This window comes from Salmo trutta, chromosome 7 (assembly GCF_901001165.1).
Source record: "Salmo trutta chromosome 7, fSalTru1.1, whole genome shotgun sequence".
Classification (NCBI taxonomy): Eukaryota; Metazoa; Chordata; class Actinopteri; order Salmoniformes; family Salmonidae; genus Salmo; species Salmo trutta.
In genome coordinates, this window is record NC_042963.1 from 32,281,752 (window position 1) to 32,308,477 (window position 26,726).

General features: G+C 40.8%; 1 protein-coding gene across 1 annotated transcript; it reads right to left on the minus strand.

Moving 5' to 3' along the window:
- Positions 1–18: 18 nt before the first annotated feature.
- Positions 19–21,913, minus strand: chkb (choline kinase beta). Its single transcript, XM_029758628.1, has 11 exons — positions 21,074–21,913; positions 20,748–20,856; positions 14,535–14,648; positions 12,826–12,959; positions 12,574–12,678; positions 9,225–9,283; positions 8,764–8,851; positions 6,619–6,727; positions 2,899–3,005; positions 2,482–2,563; positions 19–2,224 (listed from the first exon to the last, which is right to left on the minus strand). The coding sequence occupies exons 1-11, from the start codon at positions 21,421–21,423 to the stop codon at positions 2,168–2,170; spliced, it is 1,314 nt and encodes a 437-aa protein (XP_029614488.1). The 5' UTR covers positions 21,424–21,913; the 3' UTR covers positions 19–2,167.
- Between the last annotated feature and the right edge of the window lie 4,813 nt (positions 21,914–26,726).

A 26,726-nucleotide genomic window follows, 5' to 3' on the forward strand; every position in this document is an offset into this window, starting at 1 on the left:
AAATAAAGACATATTCAATCAGGTATCAAGCATGTTTATTAGCAGTTCAGTTATACTTACACAGCAGCTGCAGTGCAGGGAGAATATCAAGAACATCAAAGGGTTTTGGACAGGATTGATGTGTAATGAAAGAAAGTTAATTTAGCTAGTTGACGAGACACTGGCTTCTATTCTAGGCAGTTTCATATTCTCGTAAATCGAACATTAGCCTACATCCACAACATATATTCTAACATTATACAAAGGGTAAACTCACAGGTCCACCTTTATTATAACTCACATCAAAACAAAAAAGAGCACGTCACTGGGCAAACAAATATACTAAATAATTTATCACAAATTATACTGAAAAACATTTCCATGTGTTCAAATGATTGCCATTGGAAAAAAAAAAAAAAAACATGATCCCATTTTCAAAATCTTTGGATCTGAATTCCAAAAGCATGCAGATATTCCATTTGGTTTTAATAATGTTAGGCAGGCAGACACACACACACACACAGGAGCCAAATGCACATGGAAATAAGATACAAAATCTGTTGTTCAAAGTCATGGACAGCTTTCTTTAACCATTGTGGTTCTTGGTCAGAAATGGAAAAGGACAAACATCCAAACCTTGGGCAGAGTCAAACCGTGACAGACAGTTCTATACCAGTTTACTAGTAATGGAACAGCTTTAGAATGAAAGGTAAACCTTGTCAGAATGCAATGACATCAAAGCCAGACAAAAGCTATATATATATATATAAATAACATTGAAAATAATCATCTTAAACTGCTCTCTGGTTGTGCAATAAGCTTTCATTATCTATAACCAAAACATGTTCCTTTTTTAATCATTTAGTTTCAGGCCTACATTTGCTCATTTATCATACAAAGTGTAAAATGACCCCCATTGTTGTGAAGAGGTAGAATGACAAAATACTTGTGCCAGGAGGTGACATGCGACACCTCCTGGCAGCCATGTTGGAAGACCACCACATCAATTCTTCTGACAACAACTGAGTGGCAACCCCAAGCTGAATGATAACAGTGCCTAAAACCTACTCGGTTCATCACCATGGTCAATTTCTGTGCCGTAATTGGCAGCCAAGACACTGTAGCTGAGAAAACAAATTGCCTTGCTAAGAAACAATTGGCTGTGCAATGCAGTGTACATACTCACAAACAGCCAGCAGGCTGCACCATTCTTCCACCACAGTGACGGGTCTTCCAACATGGCGCCTGGCATTGTTGCCAAGTGATTTCTGACAACTGCAACCCCTCTATATATAGTTTAACTAGAGAGAATGCTAAAACAGACAGGTCATACAAAGGGTTTAAGCCCAATTCAATCAGAACCAGTCATAGAGAAAGGTCAAAAACAACATCCTGTTTAAGAACATATTTGACTTACTATGCAATGGAGCATGTTCTTTTCTTACCAGTTCTGAATGAATAGGGCCATGAGTCCAGTTTTCCCTACTGCACTACAAAGAAACAGAACAGAGTTCTGATATGCAGCTTGATTTTCTGCCATGCTGTATTGTGTCCATGCACCAGCACCATGCATAGAACAGGCATTTAACAAACAAGTCAAGAAAAAAGAAAAAAAAAGACGGCACAAAATGAGCATATTTCAACCCTGAAATCAAGGGTGTACTGAAGTTCAACAACAATTAAATTACGAGGTGGGGTAAAGAAAGAAGCAGAGTTGAATGACTAAAAGAAAGCACATGACTACAGGGTTTGAAACAATGTATGGAACCAGCAGATCATAACTAATGTAAACAAATAACATGCTTTTTTTGCTGTGCATTTTCACAGAATTTCACATTTTATAGTAGGGGAAGATAAGTGCATTTTGTTGGAGTGCAGCTAAGTCCCTGCTTAACTGTTACTTGTCTCAGGCAGAGCAAAGTATTGGATGCTACTAGATGGAAAGATACTAGATGAATGGGGTCCTGGTATATTAGAAATATCAAGTTCAAACAATAGATCATTTTGAAAAAAATCCACCTAAGACTCTTCAGTGGGCGTTTACCCCTCATATTTGGTTTGGTTTCAACACTTAACAGATATGCCAAGCTAACTATGTTTCTGCATCAGGACAGTTGCGTACAGGAAGAATCAGCAGATATAAAAATGACAGTACATTCCATTGAAGTGAATCTGTTCTTTTAGCGATTTAGGAAAATAGCCTTTTCTGCTTGAAGTAGGCATCAAATCGTGACTGGGCATAGTCCTGAAACGACAGAGATCAAATGAACAGGTGTAAACTTCAAGACGGATCGTGTGTTTCAGAAGCACTATTTAGCCAAGTCATAGAACAAATCACTCAGCAAATAAACAGAGCGATAGGGAGGAGTGACCACTAAACACCTGCAATGTCATGTGAATGACAATCAATGTTCCAGTACGCTGAAGCTCTACTGCATCGTTTCATTCTAGTGAGGTGAAGTCTATCTCACCAGGTGAAGTAAAGTCTACTAATGTATTTACCATGTAGCCAAACTCGATCTTGGATATCCTGGCTTGAATGATAGACCACAGGCCCCAGAGGAAGTGAGATGCCATGGCGAATCTGTGGGAAAATCATTCATCCCTAAATTAACTGCCAACGGACTGGCTACTTATTGTACATGTGGATACAGTAGCATTGAATAGTTCATACCAAAATCAACACTGATTAGACATTTTCAAAAGTAAGCACCACATTGGTAGTGGTAAAGGTGAGTTTTCCTTCTTATTACGTAAAGCTCTAGGTGGAAAATCAATATAAATCCAATCAATTATGATTATTATTACAAAACAGAGCACATATTGGAAGAATCCTTTTAAGATTTAAAAATATATATATGTGATTTATGAGTGAACTGTCCTTTTTGGATTAATCTGTGGTAGAAGTCTGTGTCCTACCGATTGGCTTCGACCAGCAAGTCCTGCTCTATACGAGCTTGGTCCTCGTGCATGGTGCTCTCTGAATAGCCTCCCGTCTCCACCAGGTAGTTACGGATGAAATGCAGCTGCAGAGATAAACACGCTCGCTCAGAGATGAGGGACGCCACATACACTTCATCTATAAATGGAATTCCCTGGCTTGGATCAATAACTTGAAAATAATGCATTTGCAATTGCGTCATTGTATTAGACCAGCTGACTTCATGAGTTCTGGAAATGTGCATGCATAGTTTTGTTTCCACTAGACAATGGTTATCTACAAGACTGGACAGACATACATTATGTCACACACTGAGGAAAAATAGATACACACTGAGGCTACTGGTAGTGTGGTTGGTAAAGAAAGTTACACTAGCTACAGTGTGTTTGTTTGAATAATGATGGGATACCAACAGTGAACGTGACATGTTATAATGACTGATGACAGATAATGGGTGTGTTTGAGTTGGCTAACGAAGCCGACTGTAGACAGCTGACGAGAAGTCGGGGGAGGTGCATCTGCGACAGATGAAAGTCGGACACTGTAGTGGTTTTCCAATAGCAAGGCTCATAATATGGCAGTGTTAATATAGCTGCTATTGTTTAAAGGTTTTTCTTTATTAATATCGTAATAAATGTTTCTATATCACACACACACAAACTGAAAACGTACGTGTACAATTAATTGGTTAGAGAGAGATCTTGAATATCACTTTAATTTGTATCCCCTGTAGCTTTAGAATCGTGGCAAAAGTTGGTTCCTGTTTCAGCCAGGTCATGGTTGCGTTGGTCAACCAAAAACAACCTAATTATCGATTGACAAATAGTGCCTCTCACTAGCCAGTCGATGGCTGCATGGTGAAGTTGGTGAGATGCAACTGTAGCAACTTCTTCAAACTGCATGACCTTTGATCATGATTTTGTTTTACAAAAAAACATGTGCAGTTGACATGTAGTTGCAAGTCAGACAATTTTTATCACCATAATACAACACACGTAAAAAAAAGTGGTGACTAACGATGGTAACCGACTAGACAAAATGGATCCACTCGAACACGCCCATTGATATAGAAATGATCACTTTACCTAAAATTCACCTTAACTGTATTCCCTTGTATGGATGCTAACCTTTGCATCACACTCCTACCAGAAGAAAAGTCAAGAGACAGAAACTTCATACTGATAGTTCATAGGGAGAAAAGGGAGTGTGATAATGGGGAGCAATATGCATGAGAGAAAGTGACTGTGTCCGAATACTCAAACGGCCTATTTAGGATGCAAGTGTGGGTATGCAAAATAAGAACATTTAATAGTATCCCACATTTAGAAATCGAGCATACTTTAAATGCCCGGATGTCATATTCATTTGGCTTTGACAACAGCTGATCAATTAGATGTGGGGAAATCAACAAATAGCAGGAAACAACGCAATTACACATGACGTATTCTCAGTATGCGAAAACAGAATGTTTTATAGTATGTGAATTTTCTAAAATCGAGTATGGTTTAAATGCCAGGATGATATACTAATTTTGTCTCTTCATCTGGTAAAATTTGATGCACACTTTTCCACAATGCATTGGAAGAGGTGGGTTGCAAGTGATAGACTAGTTATCTTTATGTAGGCAAACAACAAAACTATGCTACTTAATTGGGAAGATGCCGAATAGCAATGCTTCTGCGGCTGTGTTCAAATGAAGTTGTTTTTGTTCTCCTTAAAATGATCAGATTTTTCATCGTAGGCTACATCTGGCTAAAAAAAAAAAAAGTGGATTTCTGTTTTCTCATTAAAAAAAGTGTTTATTGTTCTCTTTGCCTTCGTCAGAGATTTTAAACTAAATGCAAAACCATATTTTGATTTCTGAATGTGTTGGAACGGGGACTCAGGATTTGGCTGTGTTGTTGATGTCATGTTAAATCAGGCCTTTTGATTTGAACATTGATTTGAACCCATTTAATTATTTAATTTATGGATCAAGCCGTAGCAATCATTCTGATCCCAATAATCAGTGCTTTATTAGTTTATTATGTTCATGTCCAGCGGTTCTGAATTAGCGATTCACCCGACCGTCCGCGTTTTTCTGTGCAGTAGCCTTTTGATTTGAACATTTAAGAAGTTTGTGTGTGTACTAAGCTATTGTATTTATATACAGTGGGGGAAAAAAGTATTTGATCCCCTGCTGATTTTGTACGTTTGCCCACTTACAAAGAAATTATCAGTCTATCATTTTAATGGTAGGTTTATATGAACAGTGAGAGACAGAATAACAACAAAAAAATCCAGAAAAACACATGTCAAAAATGTTATAAATTGATTTGCATTTTAATGAGGGAAATAAGTATTTGACCCCTCTGCAAAACATGACTTAGTACTTGGTGGAAAAACCCTTGTTGGCAATCACAGAGGTCAGACGTTTCTTGTAGTTGGCCACCAAGTTTGCACACATCTCAGGAGGGATTTTGTCCCACTCCTCTTTGCAGATCTTGAGCAGGGGGACCTTGCGGGCGCTGCAGGATTTCAGTCCTTCACGGCGTAGTGTGTTACCAATTGTTTTCTTGGTGACTATGGTCCCAGCTGCCTTGAGATCATTGACAAGATCCTCCCGTGTAGTTCTGGGCTGATTCCTCACCGTTCTCATGCTTATTGCAACTCCACAAGGTGAGATCTTGCATGGAGCCCCAGGCTGAGGGATATTGACAGTTCTTTTGTGTTTCTTCCATTTGCGAATAATCGCACCAAATGTTGTCACCTTCTCACCAAGCTGCTTGGCGATGGTCTTGTAGCCCATTCCAGCCTTGTGTAGGTCTACAATCTTGTCCCTGGCATCCTTGGAGAGCTCTTTTGTCTTGGCCATGGTGGAGAGTTTGGAATCTGATTGATTGATTGATTGCTTCTGTGGACAGGTGTCTTTTATACAGGTAACAAGCTGCGGTTAGGAGCACACCATTTAAGAGTGTGCTCCTAATCTCAGCTCGTTACCTGTATAAAAGACACCTGGGAGCCAGAAATCTTTCTGATTGAGAGGGGGTCAAATACTTATTTCCCACATTAAAATGCAAATCAATTTATAACATTTTTGACATGCATTTTTCTCAATATTTTTGTTGTTATTCTGTCTCTCACTGTTCAAATAAACCTACCATTAAAATTATAGACTGATCATTTCTTTGTCAGTGGGCAAACGTACAAAATCAGCAGGGGATCAAATACTTTTTTCCCCCCACTGTATGTTTCAGCACTTTGGTTTCACTAATAAATAATGTTGAAATGGAACCAAATTATCGGTTTCTGTCTTCAGTTATTGGATAGATGGGCTATGGTATAGGTTGAACGTGATGTCAATAACCAGCTGGGGTAGGAATATAACTCTTCCTATTCTATTCAGAGAAATGTATCGAATTTGGAAATGTGCTATTATCAGACTGGTTAATGCGATGCATGTCTGTCGAATTTGGAAGAATCCACCCGTACTCTGCCCTACGCACCCACTCAACCAGTCACCAGCCACTATTGCGTTACGACCATGGCATACTGCATACTTTTTACTAAACAGTACGTGCTAAATAGTATGCAACGATGAGTACATAGTATGCAGTTTAAGTATGTCGTACGCTAGCATGGGTATTCGGACACAAACACTGTTTGCACAGATATGTTAGAGGGCATTTTGATATAGGTGTGGTAGAGGTTGTAGTCACCTGTTGTTCTCTGCTGGGATAGTTGTCAGGTGTACACTTGTAGAAGGGCCACTGGTTGTATGTGTAGTCATAGCACCACTCACAGAAGTGGTTCCCAAAGTCAAAACCCCTAAACAAACAACACATTGCAGCACAATCTAAGATGACAATCAAAGAAATTGAGACAAATCGCCACTACATATGGACAACATAATACTTAGATCCGTCCCTTTTACTTGTAGAGACAGAGTTGAAGTCGGAAGTTTACATACACCTTAGCCAAGTACATTTAAACTCAGTTTTTCACAATTCCTGACATTTATTCCTAGTAAAAATTCCCTGTTTTAGGTCAGTTAGGATCACCTCTTTATTTTAAGAATGTGAAATGTCAGAATAATAGTAGAGAGAATGATTTACTTCAGCTTTTATTTCTTTCATCACATTCCAAAAGGGTAAGAAGTTTACATACACTCAATTAGTATTTGGTAGCATTGCCTTTAAATTGTTTAACTTGGGTCAAACGTTTCGGGTAGCCTTCCACACGCATCCCACAATACGAATTTTGGCCCATTCCTCCTGACAGAGCTGGTGTAACTGAGTCAGGTTTGTAGGCCTCCTTGCTCGCAAACGCTTTTTCAGTTCTGCACACACATTTTCTATAGGATTGAGGTCAGGGCTTTGTGATGGCCACTCCAATACCTTGACTTTGTTGTCCTTAAGCCATTTTGCCACAACTTTGGAAGTATGCTTGGGGTCATTGTCCATTTGGAAGACCCATTTGTGACCAAGCTTTAACTTCCTGACTGATGTCTTGAGATGTTGCTTCAATATATCCACATAATTTCCCTCCCTCATGATGCCATCTATTTTGTGAAGTGCACCAGTCCCTCCTGCAGCAAAGCACCCCCACAACATGATGCTGCCACCCCCAGGCTTCACGGTCGGGATGATGTTCTTTTGGCTTGCAAGCCTCCCCCTTTTTCCTCCAAACATAATGATGGTCATTATGGCGTTAGTACGATCTTTGTCCCCATGTGCAGTTGCAAACCGTAGTCTGGCTTTTTTATGGTGGTTTTGGAGCAGTTGCTTCTTCCTTGCTGAGCGGCCTTTCAGGTTATGTCGATATAGGACTCGTTTTACTGTGGATATAGATACTTTTGTACCCGTTTCCTCCAGCATCTTCACAAGGTCCTTTGCTGTTGTTCTGGGATTGATTTGCGCTTTTCGCACCAAAGTACATTCATCTCTAGGAGACAGAACACGTCTCCTTCCTGAGCGGTATGACGGCTGCGTGGTCCGATGGTGTTTATACTTGTGTACTATTGTTTGTACAGATGAACGTGGTACCTTCAGGCGTTTGGAAATTGCTCCCAAGGATGAACCAGACTTGTGGAGGTCTACAATTTTTTTCTGAGGTCTTGGCTGATTTCTTTTGATTTTCCCATGATGTCAAGCAAAGAGGCACTGAGTTTGAAGGTAGGCCTTGAAATACATCCACAGGTACACCTCCAATTGACTCAAATGATGTCAATTAGTCTATCAGAAGCTTCTAAAGCCATGACACCATTTTCTGGAATTTTCCAAGCTGTTTAAAAGGCACAGTCAACTTAGTGTATGTAAACTTCTGACCCACTGGAATTGTGATAGTGAATTATAAGTGAAATAATCTGTCTGTAAACAATTGTTGGAAAAATTACTTGTGTCATGCACAAAGTAGATATCCTAACGGACTTGCTGAAACTATAGTTTGTTCACAAGAAATGTGTGTAGTGGTTGAAAAAGGAGTTTTAATGACTCCAACCTAAGTGTATGTAAACTTCTGACTTCTACTCTACCTTAATCAATGCTGTTACCGTTAAGCTGTGTGTGCCTTTGATTGGTGGCAGGTAGCCTAGTGGTTAATAGCGTTGGGCCAGTAACTGAAAGGTCGCTGGTTTGAATCCCGACTAGATGAAAAATCTTGATGTGCCCTTGAGCAAGGCACTTAACCCTAATTGCTCCTGTAAGTTTCATTGGATAAGTGCATCTGCTAAATGACTAAACTGTAAATGATCTACACTATATGGGGCTATAAGCATTCCTGTGTAGTTGTGGCTGAGAGTGTGTGGTCATAACTAAAACTACAGGTCTTAAGGTTGAGTGTGTATGTATACAAAAGGCCTTTACCTGTAGTTGTAGCTGCTGTACTCAAAGTCTATGAGCATGAGTTTCCCAGTGGAGGTGCAGTCTCTGTCCTCCAGCATCAAAATGTTACCTGAGGACGAGAGACAGGAGGTTACAACCCTCCCACTTTCCTCCTCCAGAGTTAAATAGCACTGTACATTCAGTGTGTCAACTGCATGTATACATAGGCAATCTACGGCCACCACCTGTACCATCTACTCTATTGATTTGCACCTGCCTGAGGGTGTTGCATACGAATGTGTTCAGTCTCTAAAAATAGATACCCTCCACCCCTTCTTCCTCCAACTTATGTAATATCCTGTCCTTTCAGGAAGTGACGGACATCCACTGTTGAGCCAGGCGGAGGGTCAAGCAGCCCAAGTTAGAGGTTAATATGGTTAGAGGGGAGCGAGGGAGATGGGTAGAGAGAGTGAAGGGAAGAGAGCACAAAGATAGACCTTTACCTTCTTGCACATCATTATGACAGAACACCACTGGAGATGGGGTCGCTGACAACAACACTCTGTCAGAGAGGGAGAGAGAACATGACATTAATGTATTAGTTACACACTTCAACTTTCAGTGAACTTTAAGTGGCAGAGGTTATGGTACATGTCAACAGCTCATAGGTTATCACTCTGTACAATATCAAAAAATAGATGTTTTATTGTAGACAAAGACAGATTACGGAATTACACAACACACATTCCCTTTACTATTTGGTAGACCCAATTACTCCCTTCACGGTTTCAAGTGCATGATCATGACGGTAGAGTAGTTATGGGAAGCATTGAGTACTGGACACCATGGCATAGCAGAGTAGTAACTATTTAGTTGAATTGTGCAATAATGGCATGTCAAGCATGCCTCTGACTCTCCAAGGGTAGCTCAATAGGAAATAAACTGAGCAAAAGTGAAATACGTGACTGTGATATGTGATTGATTGAGCAGCCATGTTCAGAATGCAGGTTCTGTAAGATATGTTGATCTATGCTCCTGATATAGTCACAGGTAGATATACAGAAGAGTCTCACACTAACATTAGCTAACCCTGGCAGTGGCTGGAGGTGTTGATACAGTGCCATCCAGTGACACATCTGTTGCTGTTTTGGCTCTGTTCTCCAGCACTTTGGACTTGAAATGATACAATGACTATGAGGTTATAGTACAGCCAGATTTAATTTTAGAGAGTTTAATCCGTTTAGATATTACAGCCCTTTTTGTACATAGTCCCTCTCCCATTTTAGGGGAGCAAAAGTTTGGGGAGAAATTCACTTATGTAGGTATTAAAGTAGGCAAAAGTTCAGTATTTAGTCCCATATTCCTAGCACGCAATGACTACATCAAGCTTGTGACTAAAAACTTATTGGATGCATTTGCTGTTTGTTTTGGTTGTGTTTCAGATTATGTTGTGCCCAATAGATAAGAAAATGGTAAATAATGTATTGTGTCATTTTGGAATCACTTTTATTGTAAATAAGAATAGAATGTTTCTAAACACTTCTACATTAATGTGGATGCAACCATGATTACAGATAGTCCTGAATGAACGATGAGTGAGGATGCTAACCTCTCACCATTACAATAACAGAGGAGGTTAGCATTTTTTGGGGGGGTATGATATTTGTAAATAATGTATCATTTCAAATCAAAAGTGCTGGAGTACAGAGCCAAAACAACAAAATATTGTCACTGACTCAATAATTACTGAGGGCACTGTATGTGGTAACACTTTCAGTAACTCTACAACTATTACAAAGCAATTTGTAGCTAGTACACTGACATGTAGATACACCACTAATGATATAACAAAGCTGTACAGATGCATATAATATTGGGCCAGGTTGCTGTTAAGCATGTGATAAAATGTGACTGATCGCTTGAATGCACCTTGATGTAGTAGAAAACTATATGAATGTGATCTATCATTATTATTAGAGCAGGTGACCTTGAGGTGTGTAGGAGACTGGCTGCCAGACAGTAAGGCCACACCATAGACTTAGATAGACATCTCTAGTGCCCAAAAGCACATTTCAGCATAGGCAGCGGTAAAGCGCCATTGAGTTTCAACAATTTGAAGTATTTAACTGAGTGGGACTTCCTATGGGTTATGGAAGGATCAAATAATTCCATCCAAGTAATTCGGAAGGATCAGCCAATGAATTATACTTGTGAGCAAACATTCCATAAACAGCAAGTGGCAATAATCGCCAATCTTTGCTTTATACCTGTTCAAACAACACACTCTGGAGTGGTATACTACAAAGCAAGCTAGACCTACTCAGGCTTTTATAAAGCTATCCAGCTTCAGTTAGCTTCACATTCCAGGTCAAGCTTCATCCGTACTACGATGGTGAATATTGCTCGTCCGGTTGCCGCTAACTCTAGCAGGCTTGTAACTGCGCGTGCATCTCGCACATGGCTAGTGAAAGGCCGAACTCTTCATTGAGACAATGCTGAAAGGTCAATCCATGGGCGACTCAGTGCCACATTTTCATTTGTGCCAATATCAAAATGAAAGAAACATTATCTTGCAAAATCAGCAGGCTATGGTGTGAAATAGGCCTTTATGTGCAGTCTTTATTTATTGTTAATGCCGTCTTTGGTGTGCTTATTAATGCATGAGCACCATTTTCCCACTCCTATTGCTCCATCTATCTGTGGAACAGCTTGACGTGTTGTGGTCATAGACATATAATCCATAGAAGGGTTTTGGAACCTTAATTTGACTGTTAAACTCATGGGTATACTAGCAAAGGCTGCCAGTCTTGACTTGAATGGGAACTGCCATCTATGAGATAGATATATCTATCTATCTGTTTAGTTGTGGCTGTCAGTTTTCCTTTTGCAAATGGCTAAATACAAATCGTGAGCAAAACGTACAGTTTGGAAAGCAAAGGCTATCATTATTAAATGTGTGATGTGATTTTTTTATTATATTAGTAAAATATTTGATCAGTTGTCTTCCTCAAATGAAGGGGATGATGACAATCTTTGCCAGAGGGAGGGTATCTGTTTTTATTAGTCCTCAACTTGTGGCTCATTCAGGATAAAATGGAGTTAGACCTGAGTTAGCCTACCTGTAGCAGGTTAGTTCTGAAGGATTCGTTGCCATAGAAATGTACCTGGCTAAAAGGTGAGCCATTTCGTATGACCTTGAGTTGAACTCAGAGTTGACCAATGTTACCTCACTAACTCCTCAAACCTGGTACATGGTATACCCCTCAGGTGGCAGTATGCACCCTTTCAGTTTGTTACAAACTCATAGAAGTAGTAGAAGAAAATGTACTACTTCAAAATGGAGATGGCCTCAATGGCACTGCCCATGCTCTCACAGACGCATAATAGGCCAGATACAAAGTTGCGTGGTTCTCTAACTAGCTCTATGGGGCACACACTGCTGGTCTGGGTGTGTGTGGTGTCACAGGAAGCTAAAGTCCAACAGTCTCCTGATAGGGCAGTGTCAGAGAAAGGCACTGGGGGAGAGGTCAACTTTCTAACTGGCTGCAGAGAAAGAACACTACATATTTATTAGAGAGTAACATGTTCGTGGATGTGAAAGAGATTGCTCATGTGTGTCTTTGTGTGCGGTTGAGTGAGGTCTATTGTGACATGGATCTACCAACGCTCCCGCCTTCCCTAAACATTCCTGTTTTTTCCCCTTTTTAGCTTCCCTGCCATAGCATTATTTTCCCCGGCCACTCCCACCCCCTCTCCTCCCATAGCCTTGCCATTCCCAGTCATCTCCAACATCTCCCTTGCCAGATCATTGTCCTTTCCAGCCATTCCCTTCCCCAGCATCTCCTGACTCACCGGAGACTCTCCAGCTCTGCAGGGAGGTCGTACTTAATCAGCTTGTTGTATTTCTTGACGTGAGCCTCCCGGGCAAACTTTAAGTTCATCACCTGATCCATGTACCTGAGACAACACCAGACAGAGCATTATTGAGTATTGTGGAAAACAGAGTTACCTCAAATTCAAATCAATACATATTTTTACAGTACTCCTCAGTCAATACTTGGTGTAGGCTTTGACTTGGAGAGAGCAGTCCCATCCTATCCTCACCTGCCAATGGTCCCGAACAGCCACTTGGGTTCCTTGTTAAAGGGCATGACCATCCTATGGAAGCGGGCCATCTTTGAGGCGATCTCAGCGGACAGTTCCGGAACAAAGAGCTGCTCTGTACGCAGACGGTTGCTCTGGGAGATAAGCAGAAAGATACAGGACTTTACACTCACATTCACTGTTAAAATGTATGGGACTTTTCTGCAACATCTGCCCAAAAGTTTGGACCTTTATGGAAAAGAAGGTGCACTCGCCAGTCATAAATCCCAGCGCCGGTTGTCCCCCCTCAAATCAGTACAAAGATGCTAACTTAAAACTATCAATTGAGATATGTCTGTTATTGTCAACCTGTATGTTGAGTTCGATATTTGAGTTTGAGAAATTTTTATGAACACACATGACAAGTGCATATGTCTGTTTGTAAGCACGCATGGTAAAATAAGCACAAAAAAGGATATGCAGACATATCAACACACATAGAATGTGAAAGTGAGTCTGTATACAGTATGTTTATATTTAGTTCACAGTGAAAAACACAAAGGCAGAGAGATACTTTCAAACTCATGGTTGAAACGGACAGTTTGCGAATGTCAAAGCTATTTGAGGCGTTGTTAGAAAGTGTAAATAACACATGACAAGTAATGTGATGGTCGGAGAGAAGACCCGTCAATATCATGCATTCTGGAAGCACTTGCGAATGGATTCCATTTCAAACTGATTGATCAATATAGCGATGCATAGGTATTACAGATTGTTAAAACTAATACTGTTTTTAAAAGGGGCAGTCTGCAGTTCAAACAATAACAAAGGGATATTCCCACCACTAATTTGGTAAACAGCAAAGAGATGGGGCTGAAAATTCATAGACAGACGTACAGACGCAAGGACTGACCATTCATGAGATTATAGTTAACCATGTTGAGGGTATACGTTTGTTTACAATTACATTGTTTATAAACAATGGCGTAAAAAAATATTTTATTTTGGATTCTGATAGGGTACTACAGTTGAACTAAGCTCATAAGGCATTCATAAGTTATATTCAAGTAATTATATATAAATAAATATTATTATGGTGGGAGATCAGCTTAATATTGCAGATAGATTGTAGCTTCCAATGTATGCATCATTTCCAATCCCCCATATTTAAAAAAAAAATAATAATACACACAAAATATATACAGTGCTTACAGAAAGTACTCAGATCCCTTCCCTTTTTCCAAATTTTGTTACAGCATTATTCTAAAATTGATTAAATAAAAATACACCTTATGGAACAGCGGGGACTGTGAAGCAACAAACATAGGCACAGACACATGCATACACACAGCAACGTATGCACTATACACACGTACACGTGGATTTAGTACTGTAGATATGTGGTAGTGGTGGAGTAGGGCCCTGAGGGCACACAGTGTTTGTGAAATCTAAATGTATTGTAATGTTTTCAAATAAATGTTGCTGCCCCGGCAGCAGCTAATGGGGATCCATGATAAATACATAACTTTAAACCATTGTATGAGATTCTCCAGAAGTGAAATATTCTAGGCATTTATCTAAATTCCAGTTGTACTTTATTAAACGTTTTTTCAAAGTTTCACAGTCAATTATGAATGTGTGACTACCAAACACACAGCAAAAGTTGCAACATCTGGCTATTACAATATTTCTATAGAGTTTATTATTCTCGTGTGTGTGTGTGTGTTTACCGGCAGGTACTGTTCCAGGCGTCCCTCAGGGAAGATTCCATAGAGCCGTGGCCCCAGGGCTCTCTCCGCCAGGATAGCAAACATCACACTCTCCAAGACCAGAGAATCCACTCCCTGTTCACACATACACGAGATGAGTCAGAGACCATTGAAGCATTTCATTTCATAGGTTGCTGATGAGGACTGAAGATGTTATGTTCAGGGACTGTGCAATATTGAGTACATAACAGCCTATGCCATGTCTTTCTGTCATGAATCCTTCCCTATCGCCGTGCGTTTTTTGAGAAAAACAGACAATAGGCTTATCTATCCATCTGTCAGTTCTACATGACTAATCTCAGCACAGGAATTCTCATCCTGTGTAGATCTACAATGTACATATTGTATGTGGAATGTGGCAATGCTTAGCTCATGTGGTGTGGCAATGCTTAGCCCATGTGGTTCTCTGTAGTTCAATTGGTAGAGCATTGCACTTGCAACGCCAGAATAGTCGGTTTGATTCCAGGGATTACTCATATGTAAAATGTAAGCACACATCATGACTAAGTTTCTTTGAATAAACACAATGGCATTGTTTTATTATAATACGATGTGCAAGTGACACGTCAATTTTATTTCTGTATTACTTATTTTGTAAGTTAAGAATGAGCTTCAAATTTGCATCGTCAAAGTCATGAAAAATGCGACCAATTAAGATATATATTTTTTAAACTGTTTAAATGTGTTTCCAAGTGAATTAACTTGCCATATTTTATGGACAAGAGGTAGCACCACGCCAAAAAGTTTAATCCGTTTCATTAGATCTAAAGACATGAAGTACAAATCTTTTGACAGCTTGCCGGTCTACAATTAAACATTTGAAAAAAAGTATTGGCTGGCAAAGTTGTTTATATAAATAAAAATAAATAAAAATAAATAAATAAAAATGCGGAATCTAATAGACAACACAAATGGCCTGTAACTAATGGGTTCTTACCATCCTCTAAATCCTCAGCTTGAGCAGGAACCCTGACATGCTATCAAAGCAGCAGAAGACGTAGTCCAAATTAGACTTTTCTAACTTCCGGCAATGTGTCTTACTTCTTGAGCGTCAAATATTTTGATGAAAGGAATCAGGTATGGCTAAATCCATCCACCCATCCATCCATCCATCCATCCATACATACATACACACAGTGCTGTGAGAATTCTACATGAGAATGTCAGGCCATTCGTCTGTGAGCTGAAGCGCAGCTGAGTTATGCAGCAAGACAATGATCCAAAACACATAATCAAGTCAAGATGAAAATGCTTAAAGCAAAACATTTTAAGTTTTGGAATGGCCTAGTCAAAAGTCCAGATCTAATCCCAATTGAGATATTGTGGCAGCACTTGAAACGAGTAGTTCATGCTTGAAAACATACAAATGTTGCTGAGTTAAAGCAGTTCTGCACGCAAGAGTGGGCCAAAATTCCTCCACAGCGATTTGAGACTGATCAACAACTACAGGAAGCATTTGGTTGCAGTCATTGCAGCTAAAAGTGGCACAACCAGTAATGAGTGTAAGGGGGCAATTACTTTATCACACAGGGGAATTGGGTGTTGCATAACTTTATTTAACTCAGGTCCCCTTGATCTAATATTAGGTGTTGGTTGAAGATCTGATAACATTCAGCATCAAAAATCAGCAATGGGGGAAAATACTTTTTCACGGCAATATATACACACATAGACACCTTAAATGACCACATTTTCATGAATTTGATGATATAAACTTGAAGCACATTCAAAAGAGCCAGGACATGACCCCAGAAGTATGACTTAGGATAACGTCACTTGCACATCATATATTCTTCATCTATATATTCTAGGGTAATTGCCAGGGACCACACGATACTATTGTATTGCGATACTGCAATTTTATTGAAATTTGATTTTCCAATACAGTGAGCTCTAAAAGTATTGGGACAGTGACACATTTTGTTGTTTTGGCTCTGTAAGTGCAGACTGTCAGCTTTGCTTTGAGGGTATTTTTACACATATCAGGTTAATCATTTAAAAATTGCAGAACTTTCTGTACATAGTCAGTCCCCCACCCCCATTTTAGGGGACCAAAATAATTGGTACAAATTCACTTGTGTATTAAAGTAGCACAAAGTTCAGTATTTGGTCCCATATTCATAGCACGTAATGACTACATCAAGCTTGTGACGTTACAATTTTATTGGATGCATTTGCTGTTCGTTTTGGTTGGTTATCAGATTATTTTGTGCCCAATAGAAATGAATGGTAAATAATGTATTGTGTCATTTTTATTGTAATTAATAATGTATTGTGAATAACAATGAGTGAGAAAGTTTGATGCACAAATTAGAGGTCGACCGATTATGATTTTTCAACGCCGATACCGATTATTGGAGGACCAAAAAGAAGCCGATACCGATTAAATCGACCAATTGTTTTTTATTTATTTGTAATAATGACAATTACAACAATACTGAATGAACACTTATTTTAACTTAATATAATACATCAATAAAATCAATTTAGCCTCAAATAAATAATGAAACATGTTCAATTTGGTTTAAATAATGCAAAAACAAAGTGTTGGAGAAGAAAGTAAAAGTGCAATATGTGCCATGTAAGAAAGCTAACGTTTAAGTGGCTTGCTCAGAACATGAGAACATATGAAAGCTGGTGGTTCCTTTTAACATGAGTCTTCAATATTCCCAGGTAAGAAGTTTTAGGTTGTAGTTATTATAGGAATTATAGGACTATTTCGCTCTATACGATTTGTATTTCATATACCTTTGACTATTGGATGTTCTTATAGGCACTTTAGTATTGCCAGTGTAACAGTATAGCTTCCGTCCCTCTCCTCGCTCCTACCTGGGCTCGAACCAGGAACACATCGACAACAGCCACCCTCGAAGCAGCGTTACCCATGCAGAGCAAGGGGAACAACCACTCCCAAGTCTCAGAGCGAGTGACGTTTGAAACGCCATTAGCGCGCACCCGCTAACTAGCTAGCCATTTCACATCGGTTACACCAGCCTAATCTTGGGAGTTGACAGGCTTGAAGTCATAAACAGCGCAATCCATTGCGAAAGCTGCTGGCAAAACGCAGTAAAGTGCTGTTTGAATGAATGCTTACGAGCCTGCTGGTGCCTACCACCGCTCAGTCAGACTGCTCTATCAAATCAGACGTAATTATAATATAATAAACACACAGAAATACGAGCCTTAGGTCATGAATAAGGTCAAATCCGGAAACTATGATCTCGGAACCGGTCCGTATTTTATCTAACGGGTGGCATCCCTAAGTCTAAATATTCCTGTTACATTGCACAACCTTCAATGGTATGTCATAATTACGTAAAATTCTGGCAAATTAGTTCGCAACGAGCCAGGAAATGAACGCAAGCGCAGTGACACAATTTCATGTTTGCAGGCAATAGTAACTAAATATGCAGGTTCAAAAATATATACTTGTGTATTGATTTTAAAGAAAGGCATTGATGTTTATGGTTAGGTACATTGGTGCAACGACAGTGCTTTTTTCGCAAATGCGCTTGTTAAATCATCACCCGTTTGTCGAAGTAGGCTGTGATTCGATGAGAAATGAACGGGCACCGCATGGATTATATGCAACGCAGGACACGTTAGATAAACTAGTAATATCATCAACCATGTGTAGTTAACTAGTGATTATGTTAAGATTGATAGTTTTTTATAAGATAAGTTTAATGCTAGCTAGCAACTTACCTTGGCTTCTTGCTGCCCTCGCGTAACAGGTAGTCAGCCTGCCATGCAGGCTCCTCGTTGAGTGCAATGTAAGGCAGGTGGTTAGAGCGTTGGACTCGTAACCAGAAGGTTGCAAAAACGAATCCCCGAATCCCCCCTGAACAAGGCAGTTAACCCCCGTTCCTAGGCCGTCATTGAAAATAAGAATGTGTTCTTAATCTGACTTGCCTAGTTAAATAAAAGGTGTGTACATAAAAAAAAAAAAATACAATAGTAAATAATAAAAAATAATAATAAAAACGGCAAATCGGTGGCCAAAAATACAGATTACCGATTGTTATGAAAACTTGAAATCAGCCCTAATTAATCAGCCATTCCGATTAATCGGTCGACCTCTAGCACAAATATATCCCAAGGACACGCTAACCGCTCAACATTACAATAACACAGGAGGTTAGCATTTTGCCCATTCAAAGGCACTTAAACATTTTGTCTTGCCCATTCACCCTATGAACGGCCTTAACCCATCTCCTTTACACTGTCTGAAGTGGATTTAACAGGTGACATCAATAAAGGATCATAGACTGAACATGTGAAGGCTATGTCGTAATGTTTTGTATACTCAGTGTGTATGTACACTTAGGTTGGAGTCATTAAAACTCATTTTTTAACCACTACACAAATTTCTTGTTAACAAACTATAGTTTTGGCAAGTCGGTTAGGATATCTACTTTGTGCATGACACAAGTAATTTTTCCACCAATTGTTTACAGACTGATTATTTAACATATAATTCACTGTATCACAATTCCAGTGGGTCAGAAGTTTATAAACACTAAGTTGACTGTGCCTTTAAACAGCTTGGAAAATTCCAGAAAATTATGTCATGGCTTTAGAAGCTTCTGATGGGCTAATTGACATCATTTGAGTCAATTGGAGGTGTACTTGTGGATGTATTTCAAGGCCTACCTTCAAACTCAGTGCCACTTCGCTTGACATCATGGGAAAATCAAAAGAAATCAGCCAAGAACTCAGAAAAAAAATTGTGGACCTCCACAAGTCTGGTTCATCCTTGGGAGCAATTTCCAAACGCCTGAAGGTACCATGTTCATCTGTACAAACAATAGTACACAAGTATAAACACCATGGGACCACACAGCCGTCATACCGCTCAGGAAGGAGACGCGTTCTGTCTCCTAGAGATGAACGTACGTTGGTGCGAAAAGTGAAAATCAATCCCAGAACAACCGCAAAGGACCTTGTGAAGATGCTGGAGGAAACAGGTAGAAAAGTATCTAGATCCACAGTAAAACGAGTCCTATATCGACATAACCTGAAAGGCCGCTCAGCAAGGAAGAAGCTACTGCTCCAAAACCGACATAAAAAAGCCAGACTACGGTTTGCAACTGCACATGGGGACAAAGATCGTACTTTTTGGAGAAATGTCCTCTAGTCTGATGAAACAAAAATAGAACTGTTTGGCCATAATGACCATCGTTATGTTTGGAGGGAAATGGGTTAGGCTTGCAAGCTGAAGAACACCATCCCAACCGTGAAGCATGGGGTTGCAGCATCATGTTGTGGGGGTTATTTGCTGCAGGAGGGACTGGTGCACTTCACAAAATAGATGGCATCGTGAGGAAGGAAAATTATGTGGATAGATTGAAGCAACATCTCAAGACATCAGTCAGGAAGTTAAAGCTTGGTCACAAATGGGTCTTCCAAATGGACAATGACCCCAAGCATACTTCCAAAGATGTGGTAAAATGGCTTAAGGACAACAAAGTCAAGGTATTGGAGAGGCCATCACAAAGCCCTGACCTCAATCCTATAGAAATGTGTGGACAGAACTGAAAAAGCTTGTGCGAGCAAAGAGGCCTACAAACCTGACTCAGTTACACCAGCTCTGTCAGGAGGAATGGGACAAAATTCACCCAAATTATTGTGGGAAGCTTGTGGAAGGCTACCTGAAATGTTTGACCCAAGTTAAACAATTTAAAGCCAATGCTACCAAATACTAATTGAGTGTATGTAAACTTCTGACCCACTGGGAAAGTGATGAAAGAAATAAAATCTTCAATAAAATTTTTTTTTTTACTATTATTCTGACATTTCACATTCTTAAAATAAAGTGGTGATCCTAACTGACCTAAGACAGGGAATTTTTACTGGGATTAAATGTCAGGAATTGTGAAAAACTGAGTTTCAATGTATTTGGCTAAGGTGCATGTAAACCTCCGACTTCAACTGTAATTGTATTCAACATTCTGGCTTGTACAGAAACTTGCCAAGTTTTTGCAAAGCTTTAATTCAGACTGTGTTCCAGAAAGCCAGTATCAGTATGATTTATTTATTTACTTGGCGAATTCTGATTATAAATTCCCAGTCACTTCAATGTGAACAGGCAGAGTTAAACTAAATCTAGGCTATAGCTAGACAAACTACATTAGCCATCTGGGACAATTATCGGCTTGATTTAAGGTGGCTGACCTGTAGGATGGCCCCATAGACTCGCAACAAGACCCTGCGAGGTTCATCTCCAATAGTGTGGGCATGGTCTGGCAGACTGCACATGAACAGCTGGTTGCTGAGTCCACCACTGTAGACAAACCGAGAGAGAAAGAGAAGTTGGACATTGGATTGTCACTTTCATGTGTGCTAACGTGGACGGTGTGGAGCACAGTACAATACCATATAGGATACTCATAAAGTTATGTCAGATAGTGTGGCATTATTTTAAGTGTGTGTTTCAGAGAGATTATGATTTGCCTGTGTGAGAAAAAGTCCCAGATCTTTCAATCCTCAACCCAGATTACCTGACAATGCTGATCTGAAAATCTTCCTCGGGAATGCTTTTCCAAGACCCGGAAAGGAAGTCTCGGCACCAGGCGAACGCTCTGCCTTTCATATCCATGTCCACCACCTCTGTCCGACCATCCCGGTACGACTCCGCTTCAGAGTCGTCATCACCATTTGCTCCACGGGGACTCGGCGCCCTGAGGTTGCTCTCATTGATGACCAGGGTGTCCCCAACCTTTTTATTATCCACGGTTGGACCAATGTCCCCCGTTTTCAGAGTGGGAATGTATCTCAAATTCGCCGTCTTGTCAGATTTGCCAAGCGCCCCTTCGCTGTGACACTCCATCACATTTTGGCCCGACTGCATTGCAGTGTAATTTGGCTGGTTGTAGTTCAGAATGAATTGAGTCCCAACTCGCTGTCAGATTCTCTTAGCTGGCTAAATTAACTTTAATGATCAGACATAGCTAGCCAGTTAACTAACTTGCTACCAATCGCATCGCATAAAAACTGTAAATTGGGCAGTAACAGATAGCTAACCTAACTAGCTAGTTCGTTTTCTAACTTCAATAAAAATAACTAACATTACAGTAGCTAGCTAACATAAATAAAACGGAGATGAAAGGATACTGTATTACGTTACCAGTGGTGAGATATCCACCTTGAAGGCTGGAGAGTAATGTCAAAGATATTTGTAACTAACCTTGTTAGTTGCTAGCTCTTTCTTATATCTGTGGTAATGTCGCCTCGGTAGATTAATGTATGCCACCCGTTAGATACTTTCTCCAGAGATACAGTACTTTATATCTTCGCTTCCTCGTTTTCTGTGTGATTTGACCAGCGTCTGCGATTCGTCAGCAACACTCAAAAAGTACTTCCGGGTCACGGAATTTCGGAAACGTTCATAATAAAAGTCTCTCATGTAATAGTGGAAGAGTTCCATTATTAATCTGTATTTATTAATGATATATGAAAAATTGTCTAAATGTTAAACAAGAGATATGAAATATTGTTGAGTGATGTTTTCAAAACATTTGGGGTTTAAAACATGTTCCAAGGTCAAATAAATGCCCCCAATGCAATACACTTTATATTATATATTGGTTTTTAGAGAGAGAACTTGTTAAGGTGCTGTCTTGTTTTGTACGCTTTGTACAAAATAATAAAACACAGAACTACAGGATGTTTCTTAACATAACTCTTTATTAACTAACTACAACTACATGTTCGCCTATCTCCAACCACGATCAACTGACGATGCCCTAACCGTCTGGGTTGTCTTAACCAATCACTGCACAGTAGGATACGGCGGTAAAATGCATCCAATTATAATTCAGTATGTATTCACATATGAATATTACATCCCCCTTCTTTTAAAACAAAATACAAATGTTTTACATATTCTAAGCTTTTCTTTTGAATACATGCTCTGTAGTTTGAACTCAAGGTAAGTAACCATTTATATTGCATAATACACCAACTGAATCAACATAGACTCTGAAACAATGATCCAACATACTGTTACTTTTCAAACAAGGGATTCTCAGCAACTCAGCTTTCACTGTAGAAATGACATCTTAACATTTCAAACAAATACAATACCAAAGCATGTCAAGTGAACTTTCAATAACAAGTTTACAGTCTGGAACTCTTTTAGGGCAGCGATCCGCCTACACCCTTTGACATTTCACAGGTCGAGGACAGCTCTGGGCTTGACCTCTCTTCCTGACCTTGTGCGATATGATGTTGAGCATGCTTCTGTGTCAGTCAACAGCTCTTGTGGTGTTGCAGGTAAGTGTGGTGTATGTTGTGCTGTGTGTGTGTTTAGTCCATCACATTCTCTTTCAGGGGAACAGTTCATCTCATCAGTGTGTTGTTCTTTTGTGTTCAGTAAGTGACGACGATTGCGGCGGTACACTGCTCCTTCTGCGGTGCGGACGTGATATGAACGTTCAGTGTCAGCTGGCTGGATGACGACTGCTGGTTTCCAGAGGCCATGCTCCTGGATTCTAACTGACTCTCCGTTGATCAGTGGTGGCAGTGGTCTAGCTGACCTGTCGTAGTATCGCTTTTGTTGTTGTTGTCTCTGTGCACGTTTTCCATGCATTTCCTTGTAGCTGACGACCTCAGGTTGCAGCTGCTGGTTGGTGCTGGGAAGGGTTGAGCGAAGTCTGCGGCTCATCAACAGCTGGGCTGGTGATTTGAAGTTGTCAACTGGAGTGTTGCGGTATTCAAGGAGACTGAGGTAGGGGTCTCTCTTGTCTGCTTTTGCTTTGTCCATGAGTGATTTAGCAATCTGCACAGATTTTTCAGCAAGGCCATTACTTTGAGGGTAATGTGGGCTTGTGGTGACATGTGTGAACTCCCATGCTTTTGTGAAGGATTTAAACTCATTTGATTTGTAACAGGGCCCATTGTCAGATATTAAAGTCTCTACAATGCCATGCCTGGCAAAGGCTGCTTTCAGCTTGTGTATCACAGCTGCAGATGTGGTGCTGTGAAGCTTGTCGAGTTCGAAGTATCTGCTGTAGTAGTCCACTGTTACGATGTAGTCCTCGTTGTTCCAGGTGAACAGATCGGTTGCCACGACCTGCCAGGGTCGGTCTGGGATACAGTGAGGTAACATTGGCTCTTTGGTGTTTGAGGGGCGTCATTCAAGACAGATGGCGCATCTACCAACAATGTCCTCTATTTGTTTTCACATTCCAGGCCAAAACATAATGTCCCGTGCTCTCTGTTTGCACTTTTCCATGCCCATGTGTCCAGCATGGATCTTTGTCAAAATCTCTTCTCTGAGACTGGTAGGAATAATGATTTTCTCTCCTTTGAAAATGATTCCGTTGATCTGTGATAGTTCATCACAATGGTTCCAGAATTTTGAGACGCTCTGAGGGCATTTTCTCCTCTCCTCAGGCCATCCATCCTGTATGACTTCCCTCAGCTGTGTGAGTTGAGAGTCCTTTTCTGTTTCTGCTTGGATCTCCTTCAGTTTTGTGTCACTAACTGGTAAATTGCTGTACACAGTGTGTACTTGCATGTCCATTTCTTCACTGAGGCTGCTGTTCTTGTAGGTAAGAAACTTCCTGGAGAGTGTGTCTGTGACAGGGATGTCCTTGCCTGGACGGTGAGTGACTGTGAAGTCGTATTTTTGTAGTTGAAGGATCATTCTCTGTAGCCTTGGCGGGGCTGCAGCTAGTGGTTTTCTCATGATTGACTCAAGGGGCTTGTGGTCGGATTCCACAATGACTTGTCGTCCATATACGTACTGATGGAAACGTTTACATCCGAACAGAATGGCATAGAGCTCCTTTTCAATTTGAGCGTAGTTGATTTCACAGTCTGTGAGAGATTTGGAAGCGTAGCCGATGGGCTTTCCTTCTTGCAGTAGCACTGCACCTAGTCCATACTTCGACGCGTCCACTTGGAGTCTGAGCTCTTTGTTGGGGTCGTAGTAGGCAAGGATTGATCCTGGTTCTCTCGTGATCAAGTCTTTCACATTCTGGAAAGCAATGTCGTGTTGCTTGTCCTAAAGAAACTCACTGGACTGCTTTAGCAGTTGACGCAGGGGTGCATTAGCATTGGAGAGGCTGGGTGCGAACTTGGATAAGTAGTTGACCATGCCAAGCACTGTTTCCAGCTCTGCACGGTTTTTTGGTGGCTCCATTTCTTTTATGGCTGAGATCTTCTGTGGATCTGGCTTGATTCCATTCGCTGTGAAAAGATGTCCGAAGTAGCTGACCTCTGTAGCGCCGACTGTGCTCTTCTCTGGGTGGAGCCGGACTCCTCTCTCGCGGGATCTTTGCAGCATCGCGCGGAGGTTTCGGTTGTGCTCCTCTTTGGTTCGACCATTGACAAGGATGTCATCCACAATTGCCACAACTCCGTCGAGGCCTTCGTACACTTCGTCGATCTTTCGCTGAAACTCGTCTTGGGCTGAGATAATCCCAAAAGGCAGGCGACGGAACCTGTAGCGTCCAAACGGTGTGTTGAATGTTGTGAGCTTAGATGACTCTTCTGTGAGCTTGATAGCCCAGTAGCCTGATCTAGCGTCCATGACACTGAAGTAGTGTGCTCCCGCTAGCTTGTGTGTAATACCATCTAGCGTCGGTAAAGGGTAATGGGGCCGTTTGATAGCCTTGTTCAAGTCTCTTGGGTCGAGGCATACTCGGAGCTTGCCTGTGCGTGGTTTCTCCACTACCACTAACGCGTTTACCCAGTCAGTTGGTTCTGTAACCTTGGTGACCATGTCAGATTGCTCCATGCTCTCCAACTCTTTCTTCAGACGGGCACGGAGAGCAAGGGGAATCTTTCTCGGTGGGTAGACCACAGGGGTTGCGTCTGGGTCAAGGCGAATGGTACATTCTCCTGGGAATAATCCTATTCCTGTAAAGACATCAGCAAACTCCTCCAGTACATTTCCTGTCTCTACTGGTGCTGTTACTGATAAAACTAGCTTGATGAGGTCCATGTCTAAACATGCTTTAAGACCTAGCACTGCAGGTGCTCTAGTGTCAACAACGTAAAAGTCCAACATCATGTCACCTTCCTTGTATTTGCATTTGAAAGTGCATGTGCCTTTTACTGGGAGCTGTTCACCACCATAACCAGTCAGTCTGCGCATGGTGGGCTGTAGCTCGCACTCAGATGTCAAGCTGCGGTACTTATTCAGAGGAATAATGTTTACTTGTGCACCAGTGTCTAGTTTGAACTTTAGCTTTGTGCCTTGTGTTCCTATCTCAATGTCAGCAAAGGCTTGCTCTGTCTCTGATATGTGACTTTTTTGTGTCACTGAATCAATAAACGGTTCATCATCATTTGACTCTTTGATTGACATTTCATCTTCACTCACTGTGTGTACTGTTTTTCCACGGTAAGCTCTGCACACTTTTGCAAAGTGATTCCATTTACCACATTTAGTACACTGTTTGCCTTTAGCTGGGCAATTTCCTTGTTCGCCATGCACTTTGTATCAACAATATCCACATGTTTTGGGGCGTTTTGAGTCTGTGTCGCTCTGTTTTGGAGTTATGTCGCTCTCCGTTCCGAAACACGCTCTCTGGGCACCGGAGGTGTGCTTTGATGTCTGCCTGACTGCGTGCACTGCTTGTTCACGTGATGCGCTCATGCTGCGGCGCGAAATGGTTTTCATCTGAGCCTGTGCTAGCTCGTGAGATCTGGCTATGTCGATAGCTTTGTCTAGCGTTAGCTCAGACCCAACATTCAAAAGTTTCTCTCTCACTCGCGGTGAGTGTATTCCAAATACAATACGGTCCCTGACCATCTCATCCTTGTTTGCATAATCACAGTCTTTCACAAGCAGATGCAGCTCAGTCACAAACTGTTCAAAAAACTCGCTAGCTCCCTGTACTTTCTCATGGAATTTGTACCTAGCGAAAATTGTATTAGTCTTCGGCACAACATATGCTTCAAAACGATCGTAGTATGTTTTCAGTAACTTTGATTCAGCCTCGGTAAGTGTCCATGTGTTGTAAATATCTCTCCCTTTTTCACTGATCCAGAGGAGCAGGTAGCTACACTTTTCCTCTTCTCCTCTTTCCTTCAGAGGACCCGTGAACATTAGCTCCACAGGCTGTTTGTACTTACGCCATGCATCGGGTAAGTTTGTAGACTCCCAGTCCATTCGAGGTGAAGGAACTCCAGAAACATCCA

Coding starts and splice junctions, on each gene's coding strand:
- chkb (XM_029758628.1), bottom strand. CDS start 21,423: ATGCAGTCGGGCCAAAATGTGATGGAGTGTCACAGCGAAGGGGCGCTT. Junction 12,679..12,825: donor CTGTTCGGGACCATTGGCAG/GTGAGGATAGGA, acceptor GTGTTGTCTCAG/GTACATGGATCAGGTGATGA. Junction 9,284..12,573: donor GCAGAGCTGGAGAGTCTCCG/GTGAGTCAGGAG, acceptor CCTCTCTGACAG/AGTGTTGTTGTCAGCGACCC.